Genomic DNA, 24,972 nt, shown 5'->3' on the forward strand with positions numbered 1-24,972 from the left:
TCATTGACTCTGATTTCCTGCATTCTTTATTTAGCTCTACATCGTGTTCTGTGATATTTCTCCTGTTTCCATTTTAAGTGATGCTGTGTGCCCAATCTGTGACGTTCTCCCCAATTTGAGCACTGAGAGTGGTGCGGATCAAAACGAGACTCTGGGGACCGGCGGCTGGAGCCCCGGCTCTTCCTGTCCACATAATGAATTGTCTTTGATGAAGACACTAAACCCCAATTTGCTCTCAATGAGTAGATGGGTGCTTTTATGGGGATGGTAATGTGAAAATACGACACTGTAATATTTTACATGGTAACAACTCAAAAAGACGATGACCTTTTTCAGGAAGTGTGAATCGCTACCTCAGTGTTTAAAAGTTTGGTCAAGGTTATTTTTCTGTGGTGTAAGGTGACACATAGTTATTCAGTTAATGAATGATTTTTAGACACTGTTTTAATGAACAGTTACAAGTGTAAGTAGGCGAATGTTCAGTTTTTGCAGGGGTCCATGGTGTCAGATATGACTCATACTGATCTTTTACTCGGTCCATTCTTAATTAAAAGCTCTGTTTTCACCGTCAGCCTTCCCCCGTTGTTGTCTCTCGTCTTGTCTCTCATCTGTGTGTGTATATCTGTCAGACTGGAATCACAATGCTTTAAGACAAAAACGGATTTAATTGGCCCAGTTGAGTCACATGAGTCATTCAATCGGCCGTGAGTTTCCTCGGCCACTAGTGCCGTAAAAGCTAATGAAGCTGTGCCACTTAAAATAGAAATGTTTGAATGCTAGAAACCATTTATTAGTTACAGGACCGGGTCCAGGAGAGAGATGGCAGGTTAAACAAGGGGGATGTATTTTGGCTATTTTGGTAACAAGGAGCGTGGCGTCTCCCCCTTTGTCCCCCCTCAAAGTGATGACTCTTTTTAATTGGAAATAGAATCAAATCCTCACATTTGAAGGGCTGCAGCGAGTTCATGTTTTTTTTTCTTGATGAATTATTAAAATGGTCATTTCATTTTGAACATTGTTGAAAATTAATTGCCTGTCAATACACAAACGATGAATCATTTCGACACAAAGAGATTGCAGAGTTAATTGAAGTCTCGGTACGTCTGTGTAATTAAACCCCCTAAAAACAATTAAAAATTCAAGCGTTTGTATCATGCTGCCTGGTTGTCGGTGTTTGTATGTATCCTCATCTGTATGCTTGTGTTTTTCTTTAGGTGCTCCGGGGGCGTTGAGGTGATGCAGGTCCCCCGGTCATCCCAGTGGAGGAGCCAGCTAATGACGAGTGGCTTTGGCCGCTGAACGTCCCGCCCACCATCACCACCCTCATCCCTCCGTTGCTCCCTCCATCTCTGATGGCTCTATGGGGCGTCATCAGCCTCAGCCTTCACTGCTGGGTGTGTTTACGGTCCGCGGTAATAGCAGCAGCAACAGCCAGCCTCCCCAATGACAAGCCCGGGGGGCCCCTGGACTGGCTCCTGTCTGATAAAGGGCCTTTCCACCACTCCCCAGAGTACATCGACTTTGTGGAGAAGAACCGGCAAGGCTTCTCCACCAGATACAAGATATACAGGTGAGTCATGACTGCAGGATGAAGAGGCACTTTATACTGTATCTACTACCTCTATATCACTACTGCTATTATATGCATGACAAATCCACCTGCAGCCACAGTCAGTCAGTCTCCGAGATTGTCCTTGAAGCATCAGCTCTGTGTAAATAAAGGCCATACACGAATATGCGCATGTGCTCATAAATCACACGTCGCACATTTTCTTCACTACAGTATGTACTCAAAAGCACTTAGATATGTACTGTGAGATTTAGATCATTCAACATAATCAAAGAGTTCATTTGCTATTTCAAGCATCAGCATTAGCATTAGCATTAGCATTAGCGTGACTGATTATAGGAAGATTCCACCAGCGAACACTTCTTCACTCTATGTGAAGGTATGTGAGCTAGCATGCTACTCAGAAAGCCCGTTCTCACTCCGCATCAAATATGGCAGCTTAGTCGGTGGCTCAATGCTTCAAACTATGACTTGGCTAGCCCTCTTGTGTTATTTCTTGAGGTGCCTCTGGCAACAACCCAACCGCCAAGATGAATGTTGGCAAAACAGAAACCTTTGTCCTTCAGGCATGAGAATGGAACATTTCATAAAATGTCAAACTATTCCTTTAAATGCAGTTAGCACGGCACACAGAAAATAGTTGACAACCAAAAGCTGAAGATCACTATTACCAGTTATTGACACAGTCATTGCTTTATTACCTCAAAGGATGTTGTTTTCAGCCGTGTCCATTTGTTGGTTGGTTGGATTGTCAGTAGAATTACACAAAAATTATTGACCAGGAAACCCAGATGGAGGATTGGTCTTGGCCCAGAATAGACCCAATTAGCTTTTAGTGTGGATCCGGACAAAGGGACAGATGCAAGAATTTTTTTCTCCCTTTCTTTATCATTATGGGAAAGGACCTATTCCACATTTGCGTTAATTCTGCAGGGAATAAAGCATGGACCTTGTTGGAGAAAATCAGGCTTGGTTAGATGAGTGGTATCTATGAGTGAGTACAATTTCATGCAGATCTGAGATCTGGTGAGCTTATTGATTTTGATATTGGATTAGGTTTGACTGAATTAAAGGGGACTGTTGTGCCGCGGTGGAGGTATGCACTCTACTGCCATTCTGGTTCAACTATAGTTCCACAAGCATTACTTTCATCATGTGTATGTCTACAGTATACAGTGTATGTGGTTTGGGGGTAAAGAGTCTATCTCTAAGAGATTTTGAAGTATAAATCCAATGATTGAGCACCGTTCTTTGATGCCTGAAGACAGACCTCCTGCGGCTTTTCATTAATACTGAATGTTTCCTGCAAACCTATTCACAGTCAGGCGTGTTTTAGATGTCCTTTCCCACTAGTCCTTCCTTGACCCCTATTGAGGCACTCTAGTGAAAATTATACTGCTTGCAATGAAATGCACTGCAGTCAAATCAGGTGAGGTTGAGTTAAATACTAGAGAGGAGACAGGAAAGGAGTGAACTTTCATCGGTCTCTGTTGTATTAACTTACAAATCTGCACATCTGCTCTAATACGTTGGCTGAGGAGCAGATTAAAGTCGAGGAGAAGGTCATTCAAGGGCGTTTTAGCATGTATGTGATAGGGTTATCTGAACACTTACTGTAGTGTGACGGTAGTGTTCACAGCTGCAGCTGCAGAAGGTTTTTATGAGCAGCACATTCTGCTTCTGCCTGCAAACTGTTTTATTGTAACATCAAAATGATGTAAGGGAGAAAGTGCAACACAACTGCATATCTTATATTAGTGCACACAATGGACATTATGCTTTATGAAAACACTCATGGTTATCAAGCAGACTGCAATATTTCCCCTGCATTGTCATGCAGAAAAGGTTTCATGTAATCATAAGAGCAGCCAATGTTCGCAGACAGAGTCGGGATGTATTTCATGCGGGCGTGTTGCTGTCAGCTGGCTGTATATCACCTTCTGCTGCCTTCCAAACCCTCAGGGAGTCACCTGATCAGGTGGTCAACTGAAATATGTTGATTAGCGGCGGAAAAAAATGATGATTTGTCATGACAGCAACACAGTCTGAGGTATCGGCATGCGACCGAATTAGTGGAGATTGTGTCATGAATCATATCTTTCGTCATTTAGGAGGATGTTGTCCAGGCTTCTGGAAATAGATAGACAGGGTTCCTGACATCTATGGATCGGTGCGAGGATACTTTATGGCTTCGGTGAACGGTTGCTGCATTAGAGCTTTTTAATATTTCCTTCTCTGGCAAAAGGCAGCGATCCGTCGGAGTGGAGCTGCATGGGCGGCAAGATTAATAGTCTTATCATGTGGCCAAGTGATTAGTGAGCTCTTAGTACTTATTACTCTGCATTATCACAGAATCCCCTGAGAGGCTTCTGTCAGCTGCAAGGTTGTGTTTGAGGCTCTCTAGATTACCACAATGCGGCATTGATTAATAGTGATGATATTAAAAGGAAAAACTAACCTAAAAAGTAAATAGCCGGTAAATCTTCCTAAATTGAAATTCTCTTGGATTCAGTCCCATTCGATTCTAGAGTAATGCAAAATCCCAAGACAGGAGGGAAACAGCTGTGGGTGAGCTTCTGGTTTTCTGTTTTGGCAAATAATAGCTCTCTCTTTCAGTGCCGGTGTTGGTGGAGTAAAATGTGGTGACAATTTTGGGAGCGCACACCTGGAGCTGGCTCATGAAAAATTCAGCAAGGTTGTGTTATTAAAGAAAGTGGGCCCTCTGCAATATTCTCTCAAGGGAGCCACATTTCATAGCTGTGCTCCCGCTGTGTAAAATAGGTCCTTACATTTTTTTAAATCAAGCACTTACCGTCCTGTATCAACAAGAAGAGCATGAAGTTATGTGGCGTTGATTCACTGTTCTGGCTTGTAAAAGGCAAACATTGTTGCTCCTCAACGCAGGTCAAATTGATTTTTAAAAATGTTTGAAACTGTTGCAACATGATACCTGAGCTTCAGCAATGATACCAAAATTACTTTTAACTTTTTGTTCAACAAATTATTCGGGACCTCTCAATGCATCAGTGTTCAAGCAGCTGTACGTTAGATGAACTCTGATTAAAGAAAAGATAAACAAGATTGACCCAGGGGGGGAAGGAGATTCAGGAGACGTGAAGCCTTATGTTGAAGTATTTAATGAAGCTCGATCGAGGGGAACATAACTCAACACTAGATGTAGTAACACAATGCAGTGCTGCCAGGTCTGAATGACAATTTCTGGTCTGTGACTATTCAACCCGGTACAGAATACTCTGTGGAAACGTGCTCACCTAAGTCACGTTGCATTTGATGGGAGAATATGGGAAGTTGGGTGTGTCATGGCGCCAGTGCATCTCTGGTATGAGATATAGTGAAGGTTAAGATGCTGGCAGAACAGAATGTGACCTTGGTTGTCTGGAAGGCAGTACCTTATCTCTACAGGTGCCCCAAAACAACACTCCCTCCAGGGTGAGCAGAGCAGAGTTTTTTTAGACAAATTCATGACTATGAACCTATGAGACAAAAACAGGAATTGCTGTTTGATGCTTGACAATTTTTGTTTACTCAAAGATCTATTTATTATTTGCCAGAAATTAATAATCCAGGGTAATGTAACATGGACCTTGCTATAGCTCTCCAGACGAATCAGGTCTCAGCTGTCCCACTTCATTTAATTACCTGAGTAATTATCCGTGAATGTAAATTAGCTTGGTTATTATCAGCTACCTTGAATTATTATTAGAGTTTCTAGGTAAAATTGTATAGTGTTAGCAAGCCAACTGCTGGATGCTGATCAAAGTTACGCACAGTTGACAAGCAAAATTTGACTGTTTCCTTTTCACATATACCTATATCATTATCTTCAGGGTGTGTCTTTTAAGTACATTCACATGCAGCAGCAGCACACACACACATACCTGAGAGGCAAAAAGGCCTTTGTATAACTACAAAGCTAATGCTAGCTGAGCTAGTGTTGCAGTATGAACACACAAAGCAACAGGAAAAACACAGTTACCAACATATATTTAGTTGGCTTCAGATGAGGCATGACATTCAGACAGTTTCTCTCAACTGTCTCTCAGTATTACAACATTGCCCCAGGCTGGGAGTAGCCAAGCAATGTTCTAATGCCTAATTCAACAACCTGCCCCACAAAATAAACAATAAAGCAACATAAAACAGGGTCTGAAGTCGGATCATGAACATCTGGCATCAATCTATTCTTGAACTTGTACAGTTACTGGCCCTCATTGATAATGCAGTCTGTAGTAAAATCCACGCATCCTTGAGCTTGTGAGGTTACCGGAGCAGTCCGGGAGTAAAATACACACACACACAATAACCCAGTGAGCAAAAAGTGGTCTAGATCACGTCTTTTAGACGTCATTTATGGACATCCAAAGACATCTAAAAGATGTCCTCTGGGGAGCCAGAATGAAGTTTTTTATACGTCTTTTCTGGACATTATATAGACATTTATATGGCCATGGGAAGATGCATACACTGTCTCTTAGCCATGCTGCCTCTCCACCCCAACTGGCATCTTTTTTCTTTAGTCTTTTATCAACTGATTATGGGCTGGCCAGAGGTCTTTTGTCAATGTTGTTTATCGACTAATTCTGGTTGTCAGTGGATGTCCAGATCATGGCCTGGCCCGACGGACCTGATATCAACCTGTTTTGGATGTCCACAGACGTTGCCTGCTCAGTGGAAAAGTTCAATAGTTTTCTAGTCATTGTGCGAACATTTCTGTAATATTTCTATCAAAGATAGTTCATCCACTGGGTCTTTACATCCTCAGATGGGAGTAGATGAAGACTTTTGTGTTGATTCTTGCAGCTCCTGTGCTTAACTTACTGGCCCTTGTCGTTAAAAGTATCCTATGGTGTCATGCTTACAAATGTTAAAACACTGTGGTCCCCTGTTAAAATCGTACCGTATGTGCCTCCAACAGAAAAGCAGCTTTGCTTAACTCTTACGTACAACATATTTGCTAGCACTAGCAGTCCAGCACTTACGTTACATAGTGTGGCGGCCCGTCAAAGAGGTAGCTATCAAGTCGTGGGTGTACTGTAGATACTCAGATTTCCAATTGTATTATTCTAGGTATGTGATAGGAGCCTCCACTTTGCGTAAGAAGAAGGCTAAATTCTGAATGAGTCGCTTAATCATATGGTTTCTGGCCCAGGCAGCCACCCAGAGAACTGAATGGGATGTCTTATTTCATAGTGTGTGGTTGGTAGGCCTTCCAGATACCTAAACATATGCACACAAGCATTAAAAAAGTGGGTTTTCATAAGATGTCCCCTTTAAAGGTTTGACCTTTTTACCCCAATGAAAACTTGTCATCATTGGAATCCACTTTCATTCACAGACCATAACTGCTTTTCTGTTGGAAACCTTTTAACTTTTAGTCACTTTTCAAGCCTACATTGTATTTGACTTCGAAAGGATTTGCGTCACTCCAGGTCACTAAAGGTTGAAACGAGATTCAAAGTGTTGAACTAGACTATGGCCATCATTCCTGTTACAAGCTCTGCAGCAAAGTTGCTGAAGCTGCTGTCTACACAGCTGTTAAAATCATCAAGAGCGAGTAATTGCTTTATACTTAAAATGAAGGACACCCAGTCGGTTTAGAGGGGAGTTAATTACAGTAGATCGTGTCAGTGTGTCAATAAGCATCACTGCGCATCAACACATAATAAATTAAAACAATGGGACACTAATAATTATCTGCAATTAGTTTTTTCTGCAAACCGGAGGACATAAGACACACCCACCCTTCGAGTTTAACTTGATCAGAAGAAAGCGGCTCACTGTTTGGTATAGGAACCACTTCAAGCTCAATGAACAACAGCAGATTTCCAAAACCACAGGGGAGTCTGCAGGTGCTCTGAAGAGGGCTGAGGTGAGTGTTTTAGTGCAGACTCCCTCAGCGCTGCTTCTCATCATCCCACTGTTACATTCTTACTGATGTTGTTTGTCTCGTCTATCCTCCTGAAATTCCCTCAGAGGTTTTGGCAACCCCAAGTTCCTCCTCATGGTAAATAGACTGCGTAAAGAACAGTAATAAATAGTCGTTTTCCACCCTGAAGACACTGTTCCTCAATGGCTTCTTAAAACATCAGTCTCACTATATATGGTCTCACTTATGAAGTCAAAGGAGACACAAGCTTAGACAGTCTACCCTAAATTAGCCACATTAATTGCTCACTTTTCACTTTAGTTCTCACTTTAATTCAATTTGTTAATGCTGCAGGCAACTGAAGTCAGACACTTCTCACTATGGTCGAGCTCCCTCGCTAAACTTTGATTCAATAAGTGTAAAAAGAGGTGATGATTGCGCTGCAAATGAAGGAAAGCATCATTACAGTTTCCCTTTTTATCCCCATGTTAGGTTTTTAGCCACACTAGCAGCATGGATGGATGGTGGTGTGAGCCTATTACTTAGGTCCAGACTGAAATATCTCAAATATTAGATGGATTGCCATGAACTTGTATTCAGTCATTGTCCCCAGAGGATAAATCCTACTCAGTTTGAAAGTCTATCCCCGCAGGATGAGTCAGGAAAACTTACTGGATATTAGTTGGATAATCCTTTAAAGATATAATATGTTACATATCTGCAATAACATGTCAAAAAACAACTAGATCTTTGATTTCCAAATGTTTTCAATGATGTTCACACCCAGAGAAATCCATGATTTCCTTTCAGTAACAGTGCACTTCAGATTATAAATCAGAGAGTGAGGAAAGAAGTCAGCGAACGTGACTAATCGTAACATGAATGAAAGTTTAATACCTTCTCATCTGTGAACATTTCTGCCTGAGTCAGGTCAGAAAGATTTTCATTGGTAATTGGTGGTAGTTTACCAGTGAAGACAGCAACTCCCATGAGCCCATGCTACTTCACAACATCATAAAACTATGTTTTTGCATTTGTGTGCAGCTTTCTGTAGAGTGCCATCATCAGGTCACAATGCTTTGGTGTTTGACAGCAACATGAATGACATTTCAGCCTCTGATGTACTTTGTGTTGTGTGCTACGTAGCAGATGTTAGCATGCTAACACACTAAACTTAGTGAACATGTTAAACATACCTGCTAAACATCTCAATGTCACTGTGACGTGGCTAGATGCTGATGTTAGCATTGAATTCAAACAAAACCACTGCTGTGCCTAAATACAGTTATTTATGACTATTAACTGTAGTTTAATTAACTATTCATTTACAATTAATTAATGTAATGATATAATGATTATTAGTGTTACCTACATTTTTGGTGAGCTACTTCTGCTATTTTTTGCTCAGTCTGACTGCTAACAATATTTACACAGGCTATGTCACACTGTTGATAAGGTTTTACGAGGAACTGTTTCCTGAATGGTAGCGGAACTTTAAAAGAGCCACATTAGGTTATTAACTACAGTTTTACAGAAAATGGTACAAGGACAAAAACGGTTCTCCTGCCAACATTTCATTGTGTCAGCAGTTTCTGTTCTGAATACTACACATTGTGTTACTTGACAAAACTGTCAGTGGCCATTGCTCAGATTCAATGATCGTAACTTGACAGATAAATCATAAGCTTGTGTTTGTTGTAAATGATTATTTTTGGCAGTCAACTTCAAACAAGAAAAGATTGGATTGAAAGTGGTGATTATATTTCTATCTGGTCTTTCTCATGTGCAGTCCGGATCTATGGTAATCTATCTTTGCCTGTATTTATTAGAATTTAGCAGACTCGAGTGCCTCGAGTTAGTGTTTGAGCTACCTCAGCAATGATGGATTAATGGATTCACTCCAAGTCATCCCTCTATTCAATTTCCTGTCTCTTACTGTTTGAATTTGAAAAAAAAATTAACAAGTCGTCTAAAGGAAATGAAAGAGGGTTTGTGCTTTATGTGGATGTGTGAGTGTGTGTTTTGGCGATTCACCGGAGAGCATTCCCATTGCTTCCATTGCAAACACAATGTGGGCCTTCCGCCTTAGCCACCTGTCCTCAGGAAACACTGCCAAGGGAAAGCTGCCATATTCACCAGGGTGAAGGCAGGACTGTTGACATGTATTTGGCCGCGTTCTGAACACATTGCATTTGGATAATGCATGTGATTATTTTTTATGGGATACGATTTCATTCTAAATATTATTTGACTGTGGAAAATTCACTATACTCATTAAATGTTATTAAACTGCTTAAGCATTAGGCTGCCTGCCAGCAAATAAATGTGGATATAAGAAATATGAGAGCACAGTGGCAGAAAAGATATTTATATCCTCTGCTTGGGTAACAGTAGCAATACACCAATCTCAAAATCCTTTAATCTAAATGATTACACGTTCTGCATCAAACTCCTATTAAAGTGTTGTCAGCTGAATGCACTTAAAGTGTCAAAAGTCAACTTACTACATGTGCAGGAAAATGACTCCTTTAACTTTCATATTATTATATTTGATATGCAATGATCGTTAGATTATTACCAATGCATAATTGCACAAGTAGCAGTTTACCTTTGTAGCTGTTATTGTAGGTATAGTCCTGTGGTTCCCAACTGAGTGGCTGGACCCCGTCCAAAAGTCAGGAGGCATGTGACATGATTAATAGTGTTTGAAAGAAGGACAATACATTTGTATTTATATTTTTATTGTTCTACAATCTTTGTGAAAATTGGGTAGTAGGTATCTATTTGGACCTTAATCAACACAGCTTCATACCTAAACAACTGAACAGGTCGATTGTAAATGGCTCCCAAATTGATATATATGGCTGTTTACAATGACTCACAAGCCGCCATTTATGATTGCTCCCACAACCGCACAAAATTTTTTTGACATTTGGCCGATGGAGGTTGGAGAGCACCAGCGATAGGTGGAGTGGGCCGGATGTCATTGTTATGCGAAAACTTGGTAAGGACTCAGAGAAGATCATGGTTTGGGTTAAACTGAGTGATCTATGTTACAGTATGTAATGAATAGTAATGTAAAAGATACATTATGTGTGTGATGTAACTTAATAGATCTCACAAACATTTATTGGTTTTGCTTTTCTGGGTGAAATCCTGTGCTTGTTTGTCCCATCCTCCACCTTGCTGTACATTGTTGCACACCTGATTTAACTAGAGGTCGCTTCCCAACAAACAAAAAAGCGTAATAATGGAAAATTGGTAAATGGACTTGCAATTATGTAACACTTTTCCAGTCAACCGACCACTTAAAGCACTTTACTGAAGCAGGTTGTACTAAGCCGCCTGGGCAGACCTATACAGCTGTTTTTGCTTGTGAGGACAGGCAGACCTTAACAGTTAAATGTGATGATGTGTAATACTACGGTTTTTATAAGCTTACCATATGTTTATTAGTAACTAGCTATCAAATTAATACAGTAAGGTAAAAAGTTTAATATTTTCATCTGATATGCAGTGGAGTAGCAGTATATAGTACATGTGACGTAAAATAGAAATACTCAAGTACAAGTGCCAAAAGATTTTACCTAAAGGAACAGTTCACCTCAAAATGAAAATTCAGTTATTGTCTACTCACCCACATGTCCATAGACAGTGTGATGTACCATAGTCCACAAAAAATGTCTAGAGCTTCACAGCAAAACAGCATTTCAACATTATTTTAAACAACTGAATTAGCTGGGAATTTGTTTTAAAACAAAAAAAAAACAAACACAAAAAATAAAGTAACATAAATAGCTTCATACAGCTTGTTCAGCATAATCCAAGTCTCTGGAAGCCTCAGGATCCCAAACTGATTTGAAAAGACATTATTCACACCGTTTTTTTAACCCATAATTTTAACCGTTGCTGCTAAGCTAAAAGCATGCACGCTGTCTGAAGTGGGTGCATGAGCTTGACCCAGTTCATTTATGGTTGAACTGTTCCTGTAAGTAAAGTAGTTGAGTTCCTTTTTGCCGCTGCAGATATGTTGAACCAGGCAGGAAAAGAGGGGCCTCTTTAAATCTGGAGGAAATTCAACAACTCAAACAACTTGGCCATGACAGGGTCCACAGAGTTAAACTGATGAAAGTGATGTACCTTGGCGAAAAGGAGCACTGAAATTGATAATAATAATGACTTAGCCGGTTGTAGGGAGGATTGCAGGCCCCAAAAATGAACTCCATGGTGAAACCCATTTCATTTCCTCCTCTCCCTGCAGGACGAACCATTTGGCCTATCGGGGGTTTAAGATAAGACAGGGCTAGCTTATCACAGTCAACGATAACTGAAGAAACGAAAGACAGCGGGGATTCACGAATACTCTACCTGTTCTCCGCTTCCCCCTTCCTCTCTGTGTATTCCTCTTTTCCCCCAGAATGTGCTGCAGCTTTGAACTAGTGCTCTCACGCTTGCAAAGTGGAACTCGGGCGACACAGTGTCCCATTTGAAGAGGTCATTTATTTGTATGGCATGAAATGAGGTGAAGATTAATAGCTACACTAGATATATCTGAGCAAGAGATTAGTCATAGCCTTTGTCTGAATACTACAGTGTCAGCAAAAAGGTCAGCGGGTACCACATATCCATTTAACATCATTATGTTTGCTGCACACACGCTGCCTACAGTTTCTGCTTAATATTGTGTGAATCAGTGTCTTGTTTCGCGATTATATGACGGGAATTGAAATCGATGCGCGTTGCAAATCTTTGCCACCGGCTTGCTGGAACTTTTGTGAGCAGCAGTTTGGATTCTGGGGGATTTACACTTTGTATCATTCAAACATCTGGGTGTTCGAGCTTTCCTCATTACTCCTGGTTTAATGTGATATATACCCTTTCAAAAGGCCACACTCTCTCCATCCATCACGAGCAGCCAAGGTTGTTCAACCCGTTCTGATTACAGCAGTCAAGCTTGTGTTTTGGAGAAAGAAAAGTGCAGCACTTGAGTGATAGAACAGCGCAGTTCACGTGAATTCACCGAACGTTTATTTACCGTCACATGATGAAATGTTACAAAAATAATCCCTCAGTCAAGACAATTACTCAGGTGCATTTCTACATGGCTGCTTCGTGATTCTGATGTTCAAAGTGATCCTTTTGTCGCTCTCTAAAAAGCATCAGGATGTAGCCCGTCAAAAAACCTTTCTTTTTAAAATGAACAGTGTGCTCTGTAAAAAGGCAGACGGCTGTTTGACGAACATTTTTCCCGTTACTTTCTTCTCATATAAGCTTGATTATGTGAGTAAATTGGGGGCAGAGCCAGGCGGATTGCAAAAATTGGCACCACACTCCTGCAGCCTCCCCGAGAAATTTCAAAGTAATCACGCCCGATCTGTTATAATTACAGCTGTGATATCTGTCTGTGACTTCATAACTGTCTCTTTATACATTCATTGCCATGCAGATCTGTGACGGTGGGAGAGCGCTCACGAAAATAAATACAATCACGCCCAAGGCCTAATAATCAGAGTCGTACTTTTTTTTTAAACATCAAAGATAGTTATGGTCTTCAAACAGCGTCTTGATTTTGCAAGTACATATTTAATTAGTCCTAGTTATAGACTTTGAAATAGGTTAACTCTCTGTAGGTGGGTTTTCTTATGTGTGTCTGTTTAGATAGTTTTCATCTACACCACTTTGATTTAAAATTAATACCAACCCACACATGAATAATCTCTCTTTATTTGAGTTATTCTTACTTCCTCTGACTGTTTGTGAAACAATGGATGAGCCCTGCTGCTCTGATGATTACATGTTTGAGGTCTATGAGGGAACACTTCCTTTGCTAACAAATGAGTTAATGAACAAGCGTTTTGTTTCTTTACATATTGAAAAGTACTTCATTTGGGAAATCAAATGAACCAAAAAACATTTGGACCCTAACGAGCGAATTCAAAAAAAGCATACATTTGTTTCTGAAAATCAGAAAGTAAAAGAACAAGGTACAGATGGCATACTTCATGTGAGCAAAATCTGTGGAGCTCTCCTCTTCTCCATTCCTCAGAGGTCGTGGCCTTTCCCTTATGTGCCTGTGGGCCACACTGACTCAGAAGTGAATCAAAATGCCAAAGAATGTTCACAATGTGCAAAACTGGAAGCTGCATTTAATGTTTCTAACAGCAGGTATGATAAAGAAATAGTACCAAAATATATTTGTAAATTAACCCAAAATTATGATTCTTATTAGATTAGATCTACTCATCTACTGCTTCCTTTAGTAGTGTTATGTCTCAGCACAGCATGTATAATGTAGAATTAATACACCTGAACTTGCTTTGAACTCTTAAGAATTTTAACCTGAAACACGTGTGCTAAATAAGCAGCAATCAAAATCATATGAGAACAAAACACAGTATACGCATCATCACTCAGTGATCACTACCTTGGAAACATGGGTGGATCCAGCAGCCGAGGCGACAGGGGAAATTCACGCTAGCAGAAGTCTTGATTGGACCTTAAAGTTCTGCTATTTGCCTCAGGGCACATCCTTGACTAAATTTTTGAAAGAATAAATGATATGTTGATGTCTGGCACCTGAATTTGTGCTCACCCCAAGTTGACTTGCTGTTAGGGAGGTTTTGTAGTTATTAACCTGCGTAAAAAGTTTCCAGAATACAATAAAATGTCTAATAGTCAAAAGTAAAGTACGCCCCCCCCTCATGGCCTCTGCTTTAGAAAACCCCTATAGATCATTCCCTGCTTGGAAATGGTTGTAGACAACATCTCAACAAAAGGTCATTGTATATGTTATTGAGCCTGATTGTATCACATGGTTCCAATTTTCTGATCACGTTAAGGAGCTCTCATCTATGTTGACTTCAAAGTAAAAAATGAGCAGTACTGTAATTGACAAACCAACTCCATGGTGAAAAAATGCCCAAAAAATCAGATTCTGATCTATATATTGTTGTTAATATATATGACATCGTATTTTACAGCCTTTGTGCTCAAAGCAAAAGTTGCAGATTTGGAATTCAGGGCTGAATGCTCAGTTCTGAGAGCATATTTTCTGTAAAGCAAGCTGTTTTGACCTTGCATTTTTGATCTTGTGCTGCCTTAGTCATATGGAGTTTGGCCGTTGGTTCTTTTATCCAATTTGTTATGACAGCAGGTTAGCAGTGGTCAGAGTACAGCTTGTAGCCGTGCCTGCTCGGGGCAAGTGAAAGCACTTTCATCGAAATTAGTTGAATTTTTCTTTGGAAGATACAGACCCAAACAAACTGGCGTTGCAGCTTACTGGGTGTTTGTGCAGGCAGATACTGGCACCTGTGTGTGTTTGCAGGTTTGTGTCCATGGACACATGGTTGGGGTTATCTGTTGAAAATGGAAATAATGGACAGAGCATTCGCAAGGTGAATTATTATATGTATATATCACTTCAAAGTTTAAACAGTTTCCGAGGTTCACATCCCCTTACGTTTACTGTAGTGCCACCTGCAGGGTAAATTCATGAGTTTGACATTAGTTAGTGACCATAGTTGACAAACATAAAGCATTGTGAGCACGGTGCCCTTAAGGCTCAGCAGAGCTACAGACTCAGTTTTGTTTTGGGGCCCTGACAGGACTTTCGGTGGTTGGCCATTTTCTTCGGTGGATCGTCATTATTCCCAGTTTTTGCAGTGAGTCCTGCAACATTGGCAGCAGTCAGCCCACATTGACGGCTTTCCAGCCAAATGAGCATGTTGAATCTGTGGCAGAGCCAGTCGGCGAGATAATTCACTCTGAATTGCTGTTCAGCTAAGCAAGAGAAGAGAAATGTGAAAAGGAAGAGGAATCACCTTGACCCAGTCACTGTGATTTCACCCATTTAGTGCAGTTTCTCCTTACTTTTTGCAATTTGCTCATTTTTATCAGGCATAGTCTTGATTAGAAATGGCTATATTAGGGAAAGTGGTGTGAATATGCTGCTTAATCATAACAACAGTTTGTATCCGCTGTGTTCCGGTTTCCCCTTTTTGAATTACAAATACGGACGGGCGTCACGTGGAGGTATGAAGAGGTATTTCCTCTCACGCAGGTGCAGAACTTACAAGCAAGTTGGCTGTCAGCTGTAGACTTTGTGGTGTGTTCAAGTGCAGCTTTTTAGCAAGACACAGGTGTCGTGAGACGACGTGACAGTTGGCTTTCCTCGCCGCTCGTTCTTTGATGTTGCTTTCATGTGTCTGGGCTCTCACAGTCACCAGTGTGTAATATCTCAACTCTTAACATTTCATGTCAGAGCTCACAGCTCAGCTTCTAAGTGGAAGTTGCTGATTTAGTTTTATCTTTGGTTTTGCTCCGTTGGTGATTAACTTCGCACTCATGAGGCTTCTGCAAAGCTTTACAGTCATTAGTGTCTCAGATCAAAACCGAAATGATGAAATGAGTTACTTTCTGCAATCAACCTTACTCATAGTGCCTGTACTAGAAGGCTGCTGATGATTTTCTATTCCAGTTCCAGCTGCCATACATGACATTATGTTGACATTATGTTCTTTCTGGAAGAAATACTATTCCGTTTTAATTCCAATGATATATCTGGTTCTGAATGATACACACTGAAGGTAGGGGATGTTTTTCACTTTTTCAGCAAGATAAAATGTATTATATTGAGATTCTAAAACAGTAATTCAGCTTATCAGTATGATGTGACTTGTTTGACTTTGCAGAGCTATTCAGATGAAGGATGGCATATGCACCTCTGTTCTAAAAAACACAATGTTCTCAGCCTAAAATCTGCACTGTTTTGCCAAATGTCAGACAAATGAAACACGCACTTGTAAGCCTGCTTTTTAATTCATAGGATGCTCTCTCTGTTATGCTGAGTGCAGAACTGCGGGTCGAGGAGTCTACCAAAGCATCTGTGAAGGACGCTTCACATGGAAATGTTCCATTAAACACATTTAAGTCTTTGGTAGTAGAATAACTTTGTAAAGGCTGGGAGTCAAAGCACTGCCAAATGCCGTATCAGTTCAAAGAGTTGTGCCTTTGGGCAAATGTTCTACAACAATACCTGAGAATGCCTGCAGAGCGCCAGGTTGTTCTTTGTTGATTGAACATCCTTTGGCTCTACGAGTTTTGCTCCACTTCAGCTTACCATGCTGCCTTTGACATATCTGCTTTTTTTTCCTTTCCTTTCCTTCCTGTACATTATGTGTTAGCTTTTTACATGAAAAAAGAAAGTCACAGGAGCTCAAAGGCTGTGAGAGGGAGATAGGAGGGAAGAAAGTCCTGCCTGAACAGCATTCAAAGTTTTATTAAAATTCTGCGCCTTTCCTGCTGCCTGGACTCACGTCATTGTGTATTGTGCGTTGTGTTATCATCTTAAAGCGGCCCCAATACAAACATATCCAGGGATATTATAATCAGTGAGGTGTTAGTATTCATATAAACACAGCTTATAAGCTGCACTCATGATTGAGGTCAGTGATTTTCTTTATTAGAGGAAAAGTGTCTTTTGTTCACACTGCCTGCACCACCACTTTCTCGTTTCTCTCTCATTACTGAATACATCCTCTATTTGAACAGTACGGCCACCTTGTACTTTCATTTCATGTATATCTCTGTCATGATGGGGCTATTAAGGAAAACATCTGTTAGCTGTGTAGAAGGCGCACGTATCCATCCCAGGTGACAATCTAAGTTTTGTCTGGATTTTTTTTTTTGTTTTTGTCTTTTTTTTGTTGTTGCTCGCTTTCTCTCCTTTTCTCATTCTCTCTCTCTCTCTCTCCATCAATTCACTCTCACTCTGGTTCAGACAGTGTCGGCATGGTCGAGGGATTTCTCACATTGCAAAAGCACAGAGGGACGTAATGAATTAAATTTGCTGCTCTCTCTTTTTTTCCCTCTCTGTCTCGCTGCTCTTGTCATTATTCCAGTTACATCCTCTGCTTTAGGCAAATTATGCACCTATATAATGTTGCTTTTGTAGATTAATTGACTAATCATTCCAATTCTCCTGTACCACCTTCTTGACTGAACTCCACTGTTAAAACAGTGTATACTTACATTGTTGTGCTCTTGTTTTTCCCATGAATTCCTGCAGGGAGTTTGGGAGATGGAAGGTGAACAACCTGGCTGTGGAAAGGAGAGACTTCTTGGAGTCTCCGTTACCTCTGACTCCTGAGTTCATCAGGAACATTCGACTCCTGGGCCGCAGGCCCACCACCCAGATGATCACTGACAATCTAATCAGGAAGTATGGGACCCACTTCCTGTTGTCAGCCACACTGGGAGGTAAACACAAACAAAGAAGATGTTTGACTGCAGGTTGATTACATTGTTAAGATATTATAGTGGCACACATTAACCCTTATACAGTAACTTATTAAACCTTTTGAATACATTGGACTAGAGACTCCACCATGTTTGTTCCGTAAGCCGTTCACCCTTTTAGTTTTTCACTTCAAGCTATGTAATCTCGCTCAGCAAGTGTGCAATTTCCAATAACAGAGGAGACACGTTCAAAAATCAGAGTAATCTCTGGAACAATGGGTTTTTGATTTCAAACAGATGTAGACAAAAGCAGCCTTTTCTTTTTCAGCAAGCAACAGTCCATTTTGCTGAAAAAAATGGTAACCAGTGCTGGCAGATTTTACGATTTATTCTGTGAGTTGGTTGAAATCTCTCTTTGGTTGATTCTGTATTGTTTCAACTGAGCCGATTGAAGATGAGAACCCTGCAAAAAAAGGCTACATTGATGAGGATCATGATGACTCATTTCAGCAATAATGTATAAAAAAGTGATTAGATATCAAATCAAATCACTTTTGTTTAAATAGGCCAAAATCACAATCACAGTGGGCTTTACAATCTGTACAGTGAACAACATCCTCTGTCCTTACACCCTCGATTCGAGTGAGGAAAACTGGCCATATTGAGAAAAAAAAGATGGAAGAAACCTCAGGAAGAGGTCCTCTTCCTGAGGTCTCCCAGGATGGACAGACATGCAATAGATATCGCATGTCGAGAAAAGAACAACAAAATCACAGTTTACAAATTGCATTGACAGAATATCTGATACAGGTCATGATGTAGGTAAAGTCAACATGCTCACCGCCTGGTGAGTAATGTAAATAAAAGTATTCCAGTGTAGAGCTTATTCGCCCAAGTGTTATTTTACAGTAATATGAGGAAAAATGTGCTTTTAGGAATGAGGCTTTAGTAAAATATGCAATTTGTGTTGATAAAAGCTTTTAGAATTTTGCTCTGACAGGAATTGCATAAACACAATAACTCAGTCACAGTAAGTAACTGAATAACACATCACAACAAAATAATGTTCCAGTGGCAACACAGAATCACTCTTCAGAGATTTATGTACACATGTAAAAGCCTGTGTACTGTGACTCCCAATCACAGTTACTCCATTTTTAGTTTTTCTGCAGTATGATGAATGGACAAGCATTAATGGTCCTCTGAGTGAAGAAAAAAAGAAGAAAAAAAAACAATTCAAGATGCCGGAGAGGCCCGGGCAGGTCTTGCAAAGCAGATTTGCTTTTACAGAGCAACACTTGTCAATTACTTTAGACCTGACTCGTAGCTTAGAAAAGGTCGCTGTTGTGAGTGGCTGTATGTAATGCAGCCCTACTCGCTGCCTGAGCTGATGCCGCCCCTCACTCTGGCTCTCAGCCAGCACTTAGTGGTATGAAGAGAGGAGAATGAGGAGTTTGCATTGGATTGTTGCCAGAGATATGCCTCTGTGGTTCTGAATGGATTGCCTCTGTGTTCAGAAACATATGGACTTAGTGAAATTAATAAATAGATTGTGATATTAAGAGGGTGCCCTTCAGCAGCGGAGGAAGAAAGGCAGTGGGCAGAAAATGGCCCTGAAGCATTAACGCTGCATTATGATGAGGAATATGATGTGCAGTGTCTTGGGGACTCTCAAGCAGCTAGAGAGTGTGCTGCACCATGGCCCCTAGACTTGTGAAGTGCTGATTGCTATGATCAGTGGCTACAGATACAGGCTGACATTGTTAATCCTAACTGTGGTCAAGTGTCTTTTCTGCTTCAGAGACCCCTGTATGGCTGCTTCTGTGCTCTCAAACCTAAAAAGTATTTAGTGAATGTGTCTCTCCTGGAGCAGAGCAGGTGGCATAATGATGAATTGGTTAATTGGATTAATGTAAAACAAAAGAGCTTTTATCCGCCATGAAAACAGTGGCAAATGCAGGCACTCAAAGTTCATTAACAGAGAATCCAAGAGAAAAGAACACACACCAGTTGGCACAATTTTTGATGAAGTGATTTGAGGGAAGTGCGATGCATAAACACCTCGGCATGAGTGCTTAGCACCACAGATAGAGGCACCAAACACCAAAAAAATCACTTAAACACTTAAGATATTACCTCTTTGATTTTATGTCTGAGAAGCGTACCTCAGCCTTCAAGAAGCTTAAAGTGGGATTACACTCGGAAGCCCTTAATGGCAATAGATAATGTGCACACCCTACCCCTTTAATTATTTCTATTAATAATTGTTATGTCTCTGTGCAGGAGAAGAGGCCTTAACGATATTTGTGGACAAGAGGAAACTGAGTAAGAAAGCAGAAGTGAGCGATTACTCGGGTAACTCCTCCACTGTGACTCTGGAAGCTCTGCACCAGCTGGCTGCCTCCTACTTCATTGACAGGGAGAGCACTCTGCGCAAGCTGCACCACATCCAGATCGCCTCCACTGCCATCAAGGTAACGCCCTCGTATCTCTATTGTTGAATCCTTGAGGCACATTGTCAGACAAGTGCACTGATTGTCAAATATGCCATCCTTCTTCAGTCAGTATCATATTAGATAACAATAAGCTGTCTATCCTATTTCTTTGGAAACCTTTGTTGTCGCTTTTCCTACAGTATCTGTAAAACAACATGTCTGAAACCGTCTCCCTGTGTTTGCATTCTAACTTTGTAAACTATGTTGTGTAGCCAAGACTAAGCTAAGCGAAAATCATATAAAAAACTGAAACAAAAGTGTTTTCTTCAGCAGCAGAGAGCTCTGCTAAGACTTGAATCACTAACATTAGACCTTGCACTCCCTTTTCTTCCATTATTTTTTGTTCCTTTGTTGTAAAGCATCAGACTGGCTTTGATTGTAAACATTGAGTTTGCCCAAAATCACAGTACATGATTTCAGGATTTTAGGTTTTAAGGTTTACCTCTTACTGCCATCTGGAGCTGCTATAAAATGGGATGCTGCCCAGAGAAGCTTCTTGTAAAAGCCCTTCTTTGAGTGAAAGCAAAGCATGTTTACCAAAATTGGAAGTGATATGATATCATCTCCTTTACTAACTTTATTCTTTCAGTGAGAAACTTTCCAACACATGATGTCTTAGGCTTTATCAAAATGAGAGAGTTCACCAGGAACTATTTGGACTTAATGACAGCATTGAAACATTCAAGGGACTTTTATTGTTTTTGTCTCAGACAACAGAATTACATTGCAAATACTAGCAAGTGATTATTTATGAAGAGAAGGGTTGAACAACATGCAAAAAGAAGTCCTGTCGATGTGAGTCATGAGTCTACGGGGAATGGTAATTTTAAATTTGTGCTGGTGTCTAAATAAGCATGTTCTCTTACCCAATCAGTATGTTTAGTTTCAATTTTCTGTTTCTCTCTTGTCACAACACTGTAAAAACTCAATCTTACTCGGTACATTTGTCTAATTTCTACACAACCGATCTCATTACACTTAATATAAGATATAAATGCCTAGAAATGATCATTTCAGTGTGCTTAACAGGACTTAATTTTAGTTGGCAGATATATTATTACAAGTGAGAAACACCATGTTTTCCTTGTTATTCACTTATTTTTCATGTTGCATTTTTTCCAGTGTGCGCTTATGCTTTCCTCACAAAAAATGACTTGGTTAAGGTGAGGAAAACATCATGATCCGGCTTAATAAGCTGTTTTGGTCGCCATGATCACAAATGGTGGTAGTCAAACTTCCTGTGAAAAATAGCCAAAGACAAAAAAAAGGCTAGAAATATCCTCAGATGTGCTTACAAATACATATCCACTGCTGTGACTTGAACAGCGGTCGGCAATTTGGCAGCCTTGTTGGCTGTAATAACACCGCCTCCGTCCCTCCACCTCCTGATGTGAAAGTCATATACAGTAATGTGAACAGGATTATGCCCTGTTATTAAAACATGTCATCCTTGGACGTATCTGTGGTAAACATTATATCCTGGTGAGTGGGCTGGTCTGGAGAGTATGGTTTGTAAGCAGGGGCAACTCTGTAGCACCATAATACTTAATTTATAATGGTATATTGTTACACAGTTTACCTTTCTCAAAATATCACAGTAGATTTAAATGTTGCACCATAATTCAACTTTGATTAATTGCTCAGCTCACATTCAGAGATAATAAGAACACTACATATAAAAGTTCTGCATATATTCATCATATAACAAGATAGAAAGTCAAACAAATTAGAGATGTACCGGTAAGTTAAATACCATGAAAGAATACTGTGCTAAATGAATATAGAGTCTCTAAATAAATAGGTACATTTAAAAATATGTAAACTCATTTTCCACTTGATCTCTTCATACCCGTTAATCTCTATGTAAAGTGCACACACTGTTCATTAGAAACAATCACAGACTCCAATTTAAACCGCAAGATTTAAATTTGTCTGCCGCTTCCAAGTCTCATTTGCAAATTAAAAATCTGCGTCTCTAAAAGTCATACATGTAGTTTTGGGTGTGATTTCCTGTTATAACACAATGATTGACGGTGAAGTGGAAAATGATGCTTTTTATCAGCCTGCCCGCGATGAGATATGATCTTGAGCCGCCGCGAGCACATCGAGGCTGGAGGAAGCTCTGTGATGTGCACATATGGTGAGGGGAAGATAAATGAATCTTGTGAAACACAGCTCGTGACAGGTTTCTGCCTCCGGTTGTCACCTTCAGGTAGCGTGGGGTTAATAGGGCTGTGGAGAGGCGGATGACCCTCCTTTCTGCCTTTTTTATTCCTCTGAACACAGTGGTAGTCGGCTTGTGAAGTGTGGCTTTCTCTGCTATAGCAGAACATGAATCAGGCTCCCTGCACTTATATCAAAGCTCTGTCCTCGCACTACATTGTGTTCAGGGAGGGCTGGGTATTTCTTTTGCAGCTAAGGTGGGCACATCGGAGGTGCAGAGGCAGATGCTTTTGTGTGTTTCATTTCTTGGGAATTAGGGTTTTTCTGTAGCTACAGAAAGGAAGAGAGTGTGCTTTCATGCTCCAAAGGCAGTCAGCGGGCGTAACTGACAGGTAGGAAGTGGAAAGAGGAGAGACTCACCTCCATCACTGGTAGAAAGTGAGCCAAAGGAGTGACACATTCTTCCACACATGTGCATCATTTGCCACAGGGCGTTGACCCACGCAGCAGTGGAACAGATACAACTCCTCTGCATGAATTTGTAATCGAATGACTTGAGGAATGAATGAAAAAGGGCTGGCAAGGCAAGGCCCCCCTGCTGTCTGCATGCAAAGGGGAAATTGAAGCTCATTTTGGAGGAAAAGCTTGTTACTGTTGTGGTGTGTGTGGAAATTTGGACTCTTTTAAAAAAGCCATGGTGCAGAGCAGAGTCTATGATCATATCAGCTTGTTTCTACAATGAATAATGACTCAAGTTGTTCAGGAGCGTCAGGGATCATTTTTGTTAAATTTGAGAATTTTCCTAGACTGACCTGATGGCGATATCCCCGATTGACTCAGGCCATATTTGCCATGCTGTCGGCTTGTTCATCAATGCGTGCGGACAGACTTGGAGGAGGAAACTGCGGGGATGTCTGGCTTCATATTTTCATCTTGTGGACAGCCTCACGGTTGTATAGTGTTCTCATTATGGGAGAGAAATACTTTTTTGTGTTCCCTGACTCAATCGATTGTTGTGTGGATTATCACAGGGTAGATAGACGGCTAACTCGATCATCTATGATCAGAGTCAAGACAAACTTCATTTTTACAGCATTTTGCTGGCATAAGGGCACCAAATAGAGACATGACAAAAAGTAGTTTCAGACTACTGAGCAATATATTTTAGACAGAAAAACAGACTTGGTATATCAAGTATCCACATACTGACACACATAAACCATGAATAATGGCTCAAAGCTGCATTGAACATTGAATCAAATGAATATGTGACGTGATAATAACTAGCTCGTCTTATATTTCAATCATATCAAACCTCGGCAAATAAGAATGAACACAACGTGAGTAATACTTTAAAACATTACCTTTGTACCCGAATTTGACGGTTGGGATCATTCATGTTTATTCGTGTTGCATGCAGGAGTATATATTAGTCCCAAACAGCCAGATTAGTTTACCCTACATTAGCTGTAAGCTAGCAAGCAGCAGCATGTATAAAGGGTATGTGTGTCTGTGTGTTTGAATCCAGTTCAACCTCTCACTTAACTCAGCACTCACCAGCCACAGACTCCGGTTCTCCCTCTTCTTTTACTCCCTCTCCTCTCTGTGACATTACAGTACATTCATAAAGCAAAGTACGTTCCCGCTCCAGCTCCGGTTGGTTGTCAACATTAGAGTACATGAACACCCAACCATGGCGGTCATCTCTGTGGATCACTGCTGCAGTCAGGTTGTTAAACAGGAGTGAAGATAAATCTAGCTCTTATACCCAGAAGTTAAACAGTAAGAATCCGATGTGACTTTGGGTGTTTATTACCCCAGAAGGGCTGGATCTGCAGCCAGCTCGCCCCATCCCGACCCCCTGCTCCGCCAGGCACCCCCTACACAACACTTGGTCTTTTGTTTTGATTTGAGACACCCCATACCCAGAATTAGTCGATAAACAACCTATATACACGTCTATACAACGTCCAGAAAAGACGTATAAAAACTTTCATTCTGGCTCCCCAGAGGACGTCTTTTAAACGTCTTGGATGTCCTTAAATGACGTCTAAAAGACGTGATCTAGACCACTCTTTGCTCACTGGGTAGCGGCAGAAAATACTTATTGCGCATTCAATGACATCCTCAATGTTTCTTAAGAAAATGTATTAAAACTCAAGATTATTGCTAGCAGCCCACACAACAGAATTTTAAGATCGTTGATTGGACATTTCTTATCACTGTGTTTTAGTTAACGTCTACCTTATTTTGTAAATATACAAAGACAAGCTTGTACCTTTGAGATTTTAATTTGAAAAATATATATTTTCTATGTTCTTCAACTATTGTCATAAATATTCACTCAACAGTTTCATTCCCATTTAGTCCTTGCGCCAAAAGGCAGTAACCTAACAACAAAAAGTTTGTAAAAAATGAAATGACTATTAACTAAAGTTTGATTAACTTACCATTTTAATCATTTAAAATGGTAAATTGAAAGCGTTGGCGCAAATCTTTGCCGGCAGTCACCGTGTTAACTGTAACAACTGTATAGCATGCAGTATGTCTGGCAGTGTGTGTACTGCTCTCTAGTGGCCAAAAATCTTTCAAAGCATCCAAGTTAAAGTTGGAGCATCTCA

General features: G+C 40.5%; 1 protein-coding gene across 1 annotated transcript in view; it reads left to right on the plus strand.

Moving 5' to 3' along the window:
- LOC311258641 (BMP/retinoic acid-inducible neural-specific protein 3-like) overlaps positions 1 to 24,972 on the plus strand; it is a 57,737-nt gene that overhangs the window by 16,591 nt on the left and 16,174 nt on the right. Inside the window, exons 2-4 of the mRNA XM_084355113.1 lie at positions 1,215 to 1,570; positions 17,524 to 17,714; positions 19,977 to 20,167. Coding sequence (XP_084211239.1) covers positions 1,353 to 1,570; positions 17,524 to 17,714; positions 19,977 to 20,167 — 600 coding nt within the window. The 5' untranslated portion in view covers positions 1,215 to 1,352. The remainder of the gene's footprint in view (positions 1 to 1,214; positions 1,571 to 17,523; positions 17,715 to 19,976; positions 20,168 to 24,972) is intronic.

This window comes from Pagrus pagrus (assembly GCF_965226575.1).
Source record: "Pagrus pagrus genome assembly, chromosome: 6".
NCBI classification, from domain to species: Eukaryota; Metazoa; Chordata; class Actinopteri; order Spariformes; family Sparidae; genus Pagrus; species Pagrus pagrus.